The 14,497-nt window shown below is 40.0% G+C and overlaps 2 protein-coding genes across 2 annotated transcripts in view; one reads left to right on the top strand and one right to left on the bottom strand.

Annotated features, from left to right (window-relative positions):
• LOC104965290 (elongation factor 2-like) overlaps positions 1-14,497 on the top strand; it is a 54,711-nt gene that overhangs the window by 34,444 nt on the left and 5,770 nt on the right. The window lies entirely within an intron of this gene.
• On the bottom strand, positions 9,590-12,209 carry LOC104964636 (2-oxoisovalerate dehydrogenase subunit beta, mitochondrial-like). Its single transcript, XM_010793469.1, has 4 exons — positions 11,963-12,209; positions 10,990-11,067; positions 9,905-9,973; positions 9,590-9,724 (listed from the first exon to the last, which is right to left on the bottom strand). Exons 1-4 carry the CDS (start codon positions 12,153-12,155, stop codon positions 9,618-9,620), a joined length of 447 nt encoding a protein of 148 aa, XP_010791771.1. The 5' UTR covers positions 12,156-12,209; the 3' UTR covers positions 9,590-9,617.

Consider the following 14,497-nt stretch of genomic DNA (forward strand, 5'->3'; position numbering starts at 1 on the left):
TAATACATATAAAATATAAATAAATCAATATGAGCAAACTTGTCTCACAAGCAAAACATATCTCCTTAAAACCACCCCCCCCCAGTACATCAGTGTACAGTTCCACTGTCCATACAAAGACCAGATGCCGTCACAGGCATATCCAATCTGTTTTTCAAAGTTTTCGAGCAAGGAACACCAACATGTTTGCATTGTCCGGAGCAAATGCATCTTGATTGTAAACTTCGGGAAAGGGGGGGCTCATCCATCTCCAGCGCCCGTGTTTGCTCCCAGCTGGGAAAATGGAATGGAGTGGTTGTGTTTAAGGTGTAGTTAAAATTGTGTGGTTTGCCTGCTTTTGTCGCTACCTTTTTTAAACAAATGCGACACAGTCGCCCGGCTCATCAAGTCCGTGTTGGCTCCCAGTTGATTTGGCTTGAATCCAATAATACTGCCACAACCAGGAGAATCCGAGATGTGGTAGGTTTTGACCAATTCCCATTTCACTTTAAAGAATCCCCGCGAGTAAGTCACAGGTTGTGTCCCGCTTGTTCGCATATATTTAATATTGGCTGCTACGTGCTGTACGTGCCACACAGAGTGGTCCTGACCTGGCTGTGTGTCAGCCCCGCCCCTCACAGCGCGCATGGTCGGCAGCCACAGCTCGTCTGGCAGCCACAGCGCTCCTAGCTAAAATGCTGGTCACATCCTTATGTAAACAAACACGCATGTAAACGGCAATTTATCGAGCTCAGAAAAGTTATCGAGTCCATTTTTATTTATCGTACGATAAGTCAATTTATCGATTATCGCGACAGGCCTACCTCCAAGTGCAGTTTCCTGAGAATTTGATTAGTACTCATACATGACAGTGACATGAATGATTTTGGACTGTTAGACAATAGATCGATTGATATGAATTGGCAGATTAATTCACAAGGACAGTAATCATTAGTTTGCTGCCCTTCTTACCTGGTCAAAAGCAGGATAGATGTAGTCGGCGAACTGGATCTCAGCGATGGCTGTGGCACCAGCAACAGCAGCACCAATACCAAATCCCACAATCCCCTGCTCACAGAGGGGAGTGTTGAAGACTCGGTCCTTACCTGGGGAGACAGCAGCAAAGAGGAGGACAATAGTCAGAAGGTGAACTGCTGGTAGAGGAAGGCAGCCTCTGGCAACAGGGTGAGGAAGCCAACTGAAATATTCGAGAGACAAGTTCACGCAGAGTTGAAATGTGTGGCAGCCACAACCCAGGATACAACTACCTACCACAATTGTGAAGTGCGCCAAATACTCTTTTTACAACAAATTGGTATTATCTTTTTAAATAAAATTAGTACTGCCTGTGCCGCAGCAACTCTTTTCACCCTCCGTCTTAAACTAGAGCCCAGTATGGCTCTGTTGTGATTGGTCAACCGCTTAGAGCTGTGTCGAAAATGACCTATATGAAAACACACTACAGGAAAGGGGAAACCCCAAAGAGCATAATAGGGCCCCCTAAATCTCTTTTTCAAACTCTCAAACCAGAGTTGATAACTGTTGGAACATTTGGAATTCTAACAAAGATGTTTCAATGAGTCTATTGTGTTTCTATCTAATTTGAGTGAAGTATTTTGGCGATGACCAGACAATAATATTACAGTTTCTTCCAATCGAGTCTGGCTGCTCTAAGGAAAGCATCATATGTTTTATACTTTTCTTTCAATATAATACTTGTCCAAAATCCCTGTTGAATCTTTTGTTACACATCCTCTTCTATATCCTGTTCAATGTGTATGACAACAGAAAAGGGGTGAAAGTAAAGCGTGTCTTCTCAGTTATCCTGGTAAAGAATGCTGATAGTAACCTTTCCCACTCAGGACAGATGTGAGTGGGTGTCAGTTGTTTTTTTAGGGCTTAAGGAATAAAAGGTTGTCTTGATAAGGGAGGAAGGCGCGCGGCGCACACTTCAGATTGCAGAACGTTCTCTTAACATGCCATGCAGGCCTAAAATAAATGAAGTGACAAGCTGATGACTCCTCAGCTCTACACCATGGAGTAAAAACTGGAAAAAAAGTCAGATAAAAATTCCATTCTCCACCCTATAATCTGAAAAAGAGCCACAGGAGTGGGACTCTAACTTTGGGTACAGTGTTATTTTTTGAAGTCATCTATCTTTGTGTATTTGCCAAAGCAATCTTTTTTCTGTTTTGCTGGGATGACTCCTTCTGCCGTCATGTGCCCTGCTGAGTGCTCGCAGTTCAATTAATAACCGCAGCACCACGAACACTTTGAGGAATTAACATTTAAGCGAACTAAATGTTGGGCCTTGCCACACAGAGTGAAGAAAACCTCAAATATCCAGCCAGCTTTGTGTGAAAGGGAGAGTACGTAACAACATGTATGTGTGTGCGCGTCTGTGAGTCGTTAAAGCAGACAACAGCAAATGGATTAATGACAAAAACTAAGGCTGTTAACATTAACAATCAATCTGGAAACGTAATCATACTATTAAGTTTGACCCCAAATGTACTCTCGGAATTCCAGTGGGGATTTTTCCTTTTGTAATTACATGGCAAACGAGATATTCCCCGGTGTGTAGAACAGAAAATACTGTTTTAAAAAGCTTCCATGATGGAACTTTAAATAACATTAATTTGTGCACATATTGTAGTCATAAGCTGTCGTTCCACCTAGGCACGACAAGTTTGCAGTACCACTGGACCCACCTCCCCTCTGTCTCAAAATCTTTGTGGGGATAGCCGTGGTTCTGACCAAATTGTCGTGATAGCTAGCATCATCGCAACCAGCTGGTCCCTGGTGTGAACAAGGCGGCCATGGAATTGCTTGTCACTACATTAAGCAGAAGAGATTAACAACAAGACAATAGCCAAGTTAACCACTGCAATCGCTAAATGGATCGCCATGGGTTGTAATTTGGGAGAAAGGTAAATCTCTTATTTCTCCTAGCAGTTTGTCATGCATTTCTTGATAAAAAAAAACAACACTTGTGTATTTGTTTAATCTTTCCCCGAAAAACAAGTTTATACTATTATTTTACTTTTGTGATTCATCACGGTTATTGTTTTGATTGACACCGCTACTAAAAACTCCAACAAATAGATGCAACCATAACACAATGTGTGATGGTCAAATATATCGTTTAGTTGACATCTGCGCCTTTCACAGAAGTCTAGAATACATTTTTAAATAGACGGCATGTTTTGTTAACTTTAATAGTCTGGCATTAACGCCTGCTCTCAGTGAAAAACGGCTACACACATAAGAGCGAGGGACAATGGGGTCAATGCGTTGCCGTTGTTTTCAGGGAAACAGCCCTCAGTGGTATCCAACAATGCGAAAGCTGAATGCATCCGCCTCGTAAAAAGCCATTCATATAGTGTCCGCCCTGCATTAACCTCTCCTCTGTATAATGACAGTGGGTGGCAGAGGTGCGCGGCATCCCTTTCAGTCGTGAGAGGGATAAAAACAGCTTTTGCGCTCGCCACTGTACACAAGGATGAGATGGAAAATAATGATCCCTCTCCGAAAGGTCGACACTTCTGACGTCAATGAAAACAAAAAGGCAAAGCCGGCTACTGTGGGGAGGATTCAACACTAATGAAAAAACATCCCATACAAGATTGGCTCAAAACAAGAACCTATTGACATGTAATTATTATACCACTTCTGTACCATAATAAACAAGAAACATCATATTTTATTTCTAAGGAACTGATTTAGCTGAGGACACATGTGGCTGCCAAATGCTTTCAGGAGGGAGAAAAAAAAAAAAGATTGCTTTATTATTACCAGATTTCATGAATTAAAAAAACTATTTTTTATTGAAATGTTATAGATGTCTCAATGCATCGAGGGGAAATTAGTTACAACCACTAAAGTTTCTTCTACTCAACATCAATCCTGGACCTGCCCATTTTACTACTGTCCACATACAGATTTATGTTCATTGTCCGACTGTCAACTACAGAATCAAAGAGGAACTGCCGGTAGATACTGAATGGAAAATCTTCAGTGGCTAATACCAGGAAGACACATACAGTACATTACTGATGTAATGAGATGCAGATGCAGTGCTCTCTGTGGGTTCAAACTTCACAAGCTAGTGGCAGTAGGAGCTAAATCCCAATGAGCCTTTTCTCAGTGATGGCTGGATTCCTTATAGCGGCTAGTTTTTAGCTTAAGGTTCCTGGTATTGTGCATGCTGGCTCACTGGAAAACTTAAATAGAAAGGATTGTTTAGGTTCAGGGCAAGAACAGCTTAAAGAAATTACATATGTATGCATTTGTAATACTTTTATAATGCCATTAAGAATAAAATGTAAGACTTTTTGTATGCACAATTTGAGTCTTAGCATTTTCAAGCCTTTTTAAAGATTGATTCAAAACATTTCAATTCCATTTACATTATAACAAATGTCTATCTTTTAGGACTTTTTAGTGACCAGACATATACTTTTCCTAATATAATAACTACAAATGTCTGCTGTGGAAAAGGCCTATCAGTGAGATTACCACTAACATATCTTTGGCATCTCTACACTGCAATTTAATGCTGCTTGTCAGCGAGCACGTGCCAGCTCCTTACCATCTGTAATGAGCCAATAACTGCCACGACTGCTACCCGCTGTAAATAATTCATCAATAGAGAACGGAGCAGCACCAGCTGGATGTGATTCAGAGCTGACTCCCTCTTAAAAGAATCCAATCATATACACATTTGAGGCACAATAAAAGAAACCCTCAACAGGTTAATCTCTCAGAAGAAAAGACATGACAAATAGGGCTATAGGGCTTTGTCCGGTGTCATGTATGACATGGACAATGGCTCTTCTACATTAAAGTGTCCCAGTAAGAAGAGCCTGTTTTGGCCACTGAATAGAATGGTGCAGGAATGAGTCATAAACTCTGTAATGAGTTTTTTTAGCACTCCTAGGCTCTCTTGTCTTAAAGTCAATTCGTTTTTTTAATGATTTTTTTGGTCGATTGTTAAAATAAAATCTGTGGTTGATAAAAGCTAAAGAGATGTTCCTGTTTTATTTTACGACAAAAAATACATGAGTAAATACCCCACTGGTAAGGGTCTCAAGCTTTTATCTAGAACTAGTATAAAAGTGGTGTTAAGTGGAGATCATCCTAATGAACACAGCATGTTTAGAGTGCACCTAGCATGCTATTTGTAGGCAATAGCATAGGTCTCAGATATATAAATATATATAAAAAACATGCCTATGAAGTGTTTTGCTCAAAGCTACAAATCACCCATTCTAGCCATGCCTCATATCCCTCTATTTCACTTCCCGTTTCAAAAGTGCTGATTTGGGGTATAAAGAAAAGAAAAAAAATTGATTAAAAAAAAAGGAGGGCGCTGAGCTCATGCGGGAGGTTCTACCGGCAAATACTGCGGTGATGAAACGCCATATCATGGATTATCAAGTGTTATTTCTGAAACAGTATGGAGCTCAAAGGCTTTCTCTCTTGCCGGTTATACCACAAGGTGAGTTCCTTTTTATTTCCTGCTTCTTCACAAACATGCTCTTCAGTACAGGTTAGCTCTGAGTGTTAGCGATGCTAANAATGTAAACAAAGACCATATTACATCCAAAACAGTGGGGCATTGTTTCTGATGGCAACGTTTCTGATAGGGCCGTGGTTGTAAAGCCAGCCCACATTTCAGATATTACGTCATATCGGCAGCAAATCTGGATCAGCTCCGTTGTAGCCCCGTTTTTAGAGATTTGGGTACGGAGGAAAAGAGAGAGGGTTTTATTTTCTGACGCTGCGTAAGTTCCCCGACGCACCGGGGACACATATTTATGTATAAAAGACATAAAAAAATTGCATTTTGCATGATAGGTCCCCTTTAAGTGTTCTGTGGCCCTCCGCTTTCTTTCCCCCTCCTTCGCTTTCCAGACCATTCTCCATCGCTCTCTCCATCCATTTATACCCCCTGTTGACGGAGGTCCAGTCTGGCCTCCTGTCCCGTCTAATTTAGTCAGCAGACGTGATCAGAGGCTGGCCACATTCCACCCAAAATGCCCCCTCCCTCCATCTCTTTATTTCTTTCTCTTTCCCACCCTCCCCAGCTTGGGCCTCACTCTACATTCCTCTCTCACTAATACTATTCCCACTATCCTCCTCTCTCTCCCTCTTGCTGCATTCCTATCGCACTTACACTACTCCCTCTCCTTTCTCCACGTCTCTAATTACATGCTTTGCCTAAACAATGCATTATACATGACTCCCTCTTTTAATACTGTTTACTCTGTCTGCCTTTCATCCTTCCATCGCTCTTATTAGGGTTGAGACACGTTCCTCCTCCACACATTCCTCCTCCAGTGCTTTGAATCCCTCGCAGCATCCTAGGGGAATTATTGCTGCTCTGTGGACAACTTGAGATCCAAAGCAGAGGTGGCTGATTTCTATTATTTTCACACATTTTTGTTCCTAAACTTTTTCTTGAGTCTTTAAAGGGGCCCCATTATGCTCATGTTCATTTCAATGTCGTGCCTCTACTGTGACATGGTTCAAAGCTTTAATGTTCAAAAAGTGCTTTATTATAGCTTTACCCTCATACTGCCTGTGCTGCAGCACCACTCTTCACACCGTCTCAAACAAGAGCCCAGTTGTGATCAAACTCTTAGAGATGTCCCACTCCTTAGCCATCACATGCAATGTGATGGCATGCTTCAGACAGGACAACAGGGCAAGCGCGAGTGTTACACGGTGATGTCACTATGTTACGGAAGTAAACAAAGGAGTCAAAGTGAGGCGTCTGGAGGGAGCTTCTAACCCTTCTAGCATTTACATGCACCAAAACATATAAAACACACTACAGGAAAGAGAAACCCAAAAGAGCATAATACGGCCCCTTTCAACATTTCATACTGAGCTAACAGTATAAATCCCTCGATCCGCCATCCTTATTTCAATATGTTTTTCTGACTTGTTGTGATTTGTCTTTTCAGTCAAATCTTTTCCTTAAACACTCTGTTCCTTGTTTCACCTGGCTCCCTGCGACTGTCAAACCCATCTCTTTCACTATGACACACCTACAGCACTCTATCATTAGCCAACAGACTCAGTACATTGCTTATCACACTCCTCTGATGTCGTTATCCTGCTCTAATGCTTGCCCTTGCACTTTGTCCATGCTGTACTTTAACACTGTACATTTCCTTTTCTCTGTTGGGATGATTCACACGTTGCTGGTTACTTATTACTAGGGCAGTGCCTGCTGGGATAAGCAAATACAAGCATTCCTGTCCCTCCGTAAGAGTTACTGGCCATTCAGGACTGAAACCGTGTGAGCGATGAGCAACGTCACCAAACAAACCTACGCCCTGAGAGGTTGCTTGAAAAGCTGCTACCACTACACGGGTGACAACCTATAAACTCTTTGTGTTTTGTGTGTACAAAATGTTCTGGATGACTGATGAAGGCAAACACAGCGTCACTCAACGCAAGAGAATCTCTACCGGAAACCAAGTATTACAGTCGAGGCCTGTCACTGTCACCATAACTTATTGTGTTGGAAGATAGTTTCCCAAAATAATTGTGATAAACAATATTGTCCTATGTAAGACAATTTCTTGCTATTGATCAAATAGAGCAAATAAAAGCATAATAATGCAAGTACACCCGTTCAAAGAGCAATGGACTTAATACTGAAGAATAGTCAGACATTAGAATTGGACTGTAACAAAAATATCTCAAAATGTTATATAAAACCAAACAAAACAATACATTAAATGTTGAAAAAAAAGGGCAATGCCCAAATCTTATAATTGAAGACAAAACTCAGCTTGATTATTTCGATATGTTAAACTTTTGTGTAAAATTCCTTTGTAAACAAACAGGCATGTAACCACAACGGGCAATATTAAAGGTCAGCAAAGAAGATTGAGGGCATCATTTGATTACTTGTGAAGATGCTTTTAGGTTTTGTTTTGACATGTACTGTAAAGCAAATTATCACTTTAGCATACTACTGATTCTTTCCAACACAAGCTTCAGATTAGACAAGGATTTATCAAAAAGAAACACTGAAAGACCTACAAAGCTATTCACAGAGCAGATGTGAAACAAATAACCATAACTCAAACGCTGAAGTTGCTCTTTGTCAGCAGTCCCTGATATGTAACAACAAGAACAGAAAACATTCTATTTCAAAAGAGCAGAAAAACTCAGTGGACTGAATCATCACATCTGACTAATGATGGAAACACTCCATTTACACAGAGCTTATCAAAAACAGAGTGGACCAGGAAGTAGCTCTTTAACCCCCCCCCCCCCCTTCGTGTGTCCGTAGAACCATTTCAATAGAATTAGGTTGGCGGTATATCTATCTAATAGATATACTGCGGATTAGAATCGATAGAGAATCACACCCTCCTTTTGTCAATACTGTAGTGAATGTTTAGACCCTAAACATCAGAAAGATCAAGACGCATAAAAAGATCAGGAATATAAAGTTGTCAAATGCTGTTTGAAACTGAAAAACTGTACCTTTACTAAAAAAATTTCTAACTGTTTGTAGTATACACATTAAGTACTGTGTTAAGTTTGCCCTAGCTTTCTATGCAAAGAGAGAAGTAACTGAAGTTACGTATTAAAAAGGCTTTTTCCAGGGGTACCTGGCCTTCAGTTCTACCCCGCCTTGAAGGTGGGTGAGANTACCACAAGGTGAGTTCCTTTTTATTTCCTGCTTCTTCACAAACATGCTCTTCAGTACAGGTTAGCTCTGAGTGTTAGCGATGCTAACGTAAACATGCACCGACCATATTACGTCCAAAACAGTCGGGCATTGTTTCCGATATCAACGTTTTGTGATAGGGCCGTGGGTGTAAAGCCAGCCTACATTTCCTATATTACATCATATCGGACGCAAACCTGGATCAGCTCCGTTGTAGCCCCGTTTTTAGAGATTTGGGTACGGAGGAAAAGAGAGAGGGTTTTATTTTCTGACGCTGCGTGAGTTCCCTGACACACCGGGGACACATATTTATGTATAAAAGACATCAAAAGTGCATTTTGCATGATAGGTCCCCTTTAAGTATCATAAAATATCCAATATCCAGCAATATCCCAAAATCCAATGGAGAAATCCCATTCCTTTTAGTAAAGAGAGACCTTGTGATACCAACTTCCGGTCCGGCCTCCATAAAAATGTCATTGCTGCACCACTCTTTAGGTCTACAGGTGTTACTTATTACGTGCTACTTATGATGAAATTAATAAGTGGCTTGTCTACATCATGTGATAGTTTAAAACAGTCCTGTTCCTTCTTTGATGTGTCATAATGTCCTAGTGTTCATGTAGCTTTACTATCAAACGTAAGTACTCTTAATGTAGTATGTAAATGTAATAATAACATTTGAGCAACAGAAAGAAAAGAGTATATTCCCAACAAACTCACAGCAGTAGAATCGACCTGCTATATCACCTTCAAGGTTGTAAGGCTACTCTACTGAAGGACAAATGAGTACAAACGGGGTGAACACTGAACACTCATGTGACCTTCCAGAGAGGATTCTGCACGGTGCTCTGCACGGTGCTCTGCTGCCATCTAGTGGCAAAAACATGCAGCAGGCAGAAGAACAGGTGGATGACAGGTGGGTTTTTTAGGGGTTTTATTAAGCAAAATTAGTAGTAGAAGGTTCTGAATAAGGTGGATGTGGCTCAGGGGGGGAATGGGCAATTAAGGTGATTGGCAGAGGGTCGGTGGTTTGATCCCCAGGCCCTGTAAAACCAAAAAAACCAAAAAAACATTGCAGTGTTGCCAAGATACTGGTCCATAAATTAAGTATGCATGTCTTAGAATAAACATATTTGTAGGTTGTTTTGAATAAAAGCGTCAGCTAAATGACATGTAATGTAATATAATTAATGGTGAGAATGAAAAGGGATTGAAACAACTCACCATATTTATCTCTCAGACCCACTGTGCATCGGAATACTCCACCAAAGGCAACGTCTTCCCCGAAGATGACTATGGGCAAACAAACAACAGTCAGTGATCAAATGACACAAGTATCATTTACCCTTTAAGAGGGTAAACTAACATCAAGCAAAATTCACCAACCTTTCATTGGGGACATTTCTTCTAAATACCGCAACTTTAAATAGAGATTCTGACATTAACCAATGTTTTCCTATTTGGAATTTGGTTTGTTTGCAAGATTTTTTTTTTTAACCACAAATAACAGGTTATATATACACCTTTTTCCCCCTACAATTCTACAGTTGTACAACATATGATTTAAATTACAATACCATTTTCATAATTGAAATGGGTTTTTATCAACTTTTTTTAGGCATTATAAAAAGGTATTATAGTCTTTTAAATTAACTCTTAACCTTCAGAAATGTATAGGCAAGAGCATCCGATGGATATTTTTTTGTGCCACTACTAATGCTTCTTTATATTAGGTTTTTTATTTAGTATGAGCATTTTTTACTTAATTCTCTCAACTTGTTTCATGTCTGTGTGTTTATGTGCACATGGCCCTGCAGTCTCAAGGCATTTCATTTGGATTGGCACACATTTACCTGCAGAAACGATGAAGATGCGACTAAAGATTTGTACTTTTCTTAAAATAACATGACCCCACAACTGGCCACATTAAAGGTGGGGTAGGTCATTTTGGAGAAACCAGCTCGAGTGCGCTAGAATTTGAAAATACACAGCCGGAAGAAATCTGCTACTTCCTTACAGAGCCCCTCCTCCAACACACACGAACGCGCACATGAGTAAGATAAGATAAGTTTGTGCACAGATGGAAGGCTGACCGGCAGGTTGGTCAATCTAATGTTTAAAAAAAGTGCAATGTTTTGTGGATCCTAAAGTAGGCAAACATTTTGCACGTCTTTATTCAAGGTCTATTATTTAAATGCCTGTGCATTTTTTCAAAAATGTATGATTAAAGAGGAAATACAGGTACACTTTTAAATGTAGTATCATCTGATGACAGCTATACATTTTCATTTCCTGTGTAAGCATCCTACCTGCTGTAGGATCACTGGCGAGAGTGTTGTCCAAGGCACTTGTAACGGATTGGAACAAGTTCATCTTCTGGGTAGGACCTAAAAATGTTGTACAATATTAACAAAACATTATCTTTTAAAGGACTTGACAAATGCACATATTCTTCATTGGCATTGTATTTGACACACAGTACTTTGGTAAACAAATTTTTAAGAGATTATACCGGTTATTGCAGGAAATAAACTACAATAAGGAAACTGAACAAACTGGATTTGGAAAATGAGTTGAGATGCTTTTTTGTCAAAATGGAATCAATTGTTTGAGTGCCAATATCCTGGTTAAATGAACTGTATGATAGACAATAGGTTCATACCTCTAAAAGGGACTGACTATAAGAATGTATAGAAGACAGCATCCTCTTGTGTGACACAATCACATCTACAAGATGCGTGTACTAGTATTAGATACACCATAAGTGCTTTCTGTAATAAAATGCCATCCTTGTTGATTTACTTGTTTGGCGATACATTCTTCACTTGTGTAGCCAGGTGAAGAGATGGCTGATTTCACATTCATATGTTGAAGGAAGTCTCTCTGTGCACTACTTCAAATTAAATATCCCTTTAACACCTGGATGTATGAAAGCATCCCAGTGTAGAAAAATATACAATCCAGTCTTGTATGCAATTTACACGAGATTGATTTGGAAACCTGAAACCTCCAAAATAATACAAATTATCAACAGTAATTTTGAAATAAGTCTGGATGACACCTTTTCAACTTTAAACTAAAATAGTTAAAAGTGTACCGGCTGAAGAGTAAACTCTCTATTCCTTAATGACAACTGAATACATATAAGCCACCTTTATATCTTAAAACACAGGAGGTGTTCATATAAGCTGCATAACAACTTCTTTTTAACTGCTTAACTGTGGAAAATTCCCCAATGATATCCTTTTAACGATCGTTAGCAGCCGACTAGCCCGCACTCACCATATTGTGTCCGTTCGGGGTCAGGCTGGAAGGTAAAGTGCGCATGTCTTCGTTGGGTTTTTGTGCGAGAGTTGGAGCTGGGAGACAATTTTACCAGAGTACCTCCAAAGGAACTCTGAGTCCCGTTGCCAATGCCGGTGATGGAAAGTTTGGAGTTTGCCCCTCGGATGAAGAACCGTGCAGCAGCCGCCATGACTGTTGTTGTTACTGAACAGGAAGGGCAAGTGAAGTGAAATCAACCAAGAGAGATGATCGTCTATTCAAGTATGTGGAGGAGACCGGATTATATCCTGGTATCTAGCCAAAATCCCGCCCATTTAAAAAAAAGAAGTGTATTCCAAATGTTGCTTTGATACTGAAAGTTTTATATTGTTATGTTGTTTGATATTTAGGTTTGTCTTTTATAACAGTATCATAAGTTAACGAACGAGGAAAGAAGGGGTTATTTGTGGTAACCAGACAAAGTTGCAGAGTGAGACCTCCTGTTTGTTTCTCTCTATCCCAGCCTCCACGAACAAAAACAGGTTTCTGATTGGCCAAAAAGGAGGGCGGTGTGCATGGTAAGGCAAGGCAAGGCAATTTTATTTATATAGCACTTTTCAGTTCATATTCAAAGTGCTTTACAGATTAAAAGCAAAAGGCATTTAAGAACAAATACAGCATAAATACATTATTAAAAAGGCATTTTAATGTTTTAAAATGCCTTTTTAATAATGTATTTATGCTGTATTTGTTCTTAAATGCCTTTTGCTTTTAATCTGTAAAGCACTTTGAATATGAACTGAAAAGTGCTANATCAGTAAAGTAACTGAGTTACTTTTGAAATGAAGTAACTAGTAATGGTACTGGTTTTCAGTAACTAGCACAACACTACAGTATGCCTTTTTAGTCATGTATTCTGTACCTGCTGTGTTTATTTATTGAATTTATTTCATTACCTTTGCTTCTTATGCCTGTTTTTAAATGCCTTTTTAATAATGTGTTTATAATGTATTTGTTCTTAAATGTATTTTGCTTTTAATCTGTAAAGCACTTTGAATTGCCACGTGCTGAAAAGTGCTATTTAAATCAAATTGTCTTGCCTTGCAACCATTACTAAATCATTCTGGCACATTTTGAACTTGTACAACATTTGTTAAAGTCTCATCCTCTTGACTTTTAAAACCTGATTTGCTTTATTTCCAGACTGCTTCAGACGAAATGGGAGAACTAATGTGCAGCGATTTGGATATGCCTATGTTAACACCAGACATATTCCAACCCATAATCAAGTCATTCCTCAACGACTGCACAGATGTGTAAGTAACACGTTTAAAGTCATCAAGCAGATAAGCTCAGATCAGACCTGGCGTAAACATCTCTTGTTTCACTAAACTTTACTTGTATTTTCTTACAGGAGTTTGGCAGTTGTTATTCAGATGGGCAAATTGACTCAGACATGATCATTCTTCTTGCTACAAGAATGTGTCAGGAGATCATAGATACGCTCACACACATCCTGATCTTGGAGTTACTTATACCTCAGGTATATAAGTGGATGGATCTGGTGGAGAGGAAACCACAAAAAACGCTGCATCACAGCCCTCCCTTCCCACGTAAGTCACCAGCTTCCACAGCACTCTTAAATTGAGATTTCAGCGAGCTGCAATCCTACTTTAAAACCTTTCATCTAACTCTTTCCATTTTTGGTTTTTCGGCGGCCTAGGTTTATAGGCAAAGGACTCGTAATTATGACAGAGTGACCCAGAAGAAGATGTTGAGGCCAGTTTTGGAACTGTCTTGACTCGCTGTTTTCGTATATGGCACTAAGGACTCCAACAGAGTGAAACCCAACAGTCTCAAGGCACTCCTGTGCTTTGTTCATAGTATCCCATAACAAAGAGGGGTGAACAGTAGGTCTTCAAGAACTCACACACAGCCACACCAACCTCGTCCAGCGAGTTCAGTTTTTATCAATGCGATTCTCAAACCGAAGATATTGTTTACCACATCGCCCATATCTTGAGAGCTTGCATGGGAAATGATAAGGTGCTTCCCTCACCACAGCTTTTCCCGAAAAGCCAATGCTCAAGCTGCGACGGTTTTCAGAGGACGAGGACAGATATCAAAAATATAAGGAAGCAGCAGATCAATTGCTGGTTTCAACTGACATTTGGAGAGCGGTTCGGCCACTCCGGCAGGGGAAGCCGCCGCAAAGAAAGTTTAGAGGAATTAGCAGACGAAGACCGACGAAGAACTCAAAGTCGTTTTAGATTTCGCTCCGCAAGTGAAAAGGAGAAAATGAGGGCTTCCATGAAACCAGAGAGTCTGCACAAAGAAGTGCAAAGGAAGGGAAGAAGAACGGACTCTATTTGGAAACTGCTGCCAGAATTTCTTCCCAAGTGAAAATGAGGCTTCTATGAAAACCAGAGGATCTGCCACAAAGAAGTTTCGAGGAAGAAGACGACGAAAAACTCAAAGTCGTTTTAGATCTTCCTCGCAATGAAAAGTGAAAAATGAGGCTTCCATGAAACCAGAGATCAGAGAATCCTCAAA

Source organism: Notothenia coriiceps, unplaced genomic scaffold (genome assembly GCF_000735185.1).
Source record: "Notothenia coriiceps isolate Sejong01 unplaced genomic scaffold, NC01 NC01_scaffold00037244, whole genome shotgun sequence".
In the NCBI taxonomy this organism is placed as follows: Eukaryota; Metazoa; Chordata; class Actinopteri; order Perciformes; family Nototheniidae; genus Notothenia; species Notothenia coriiceps.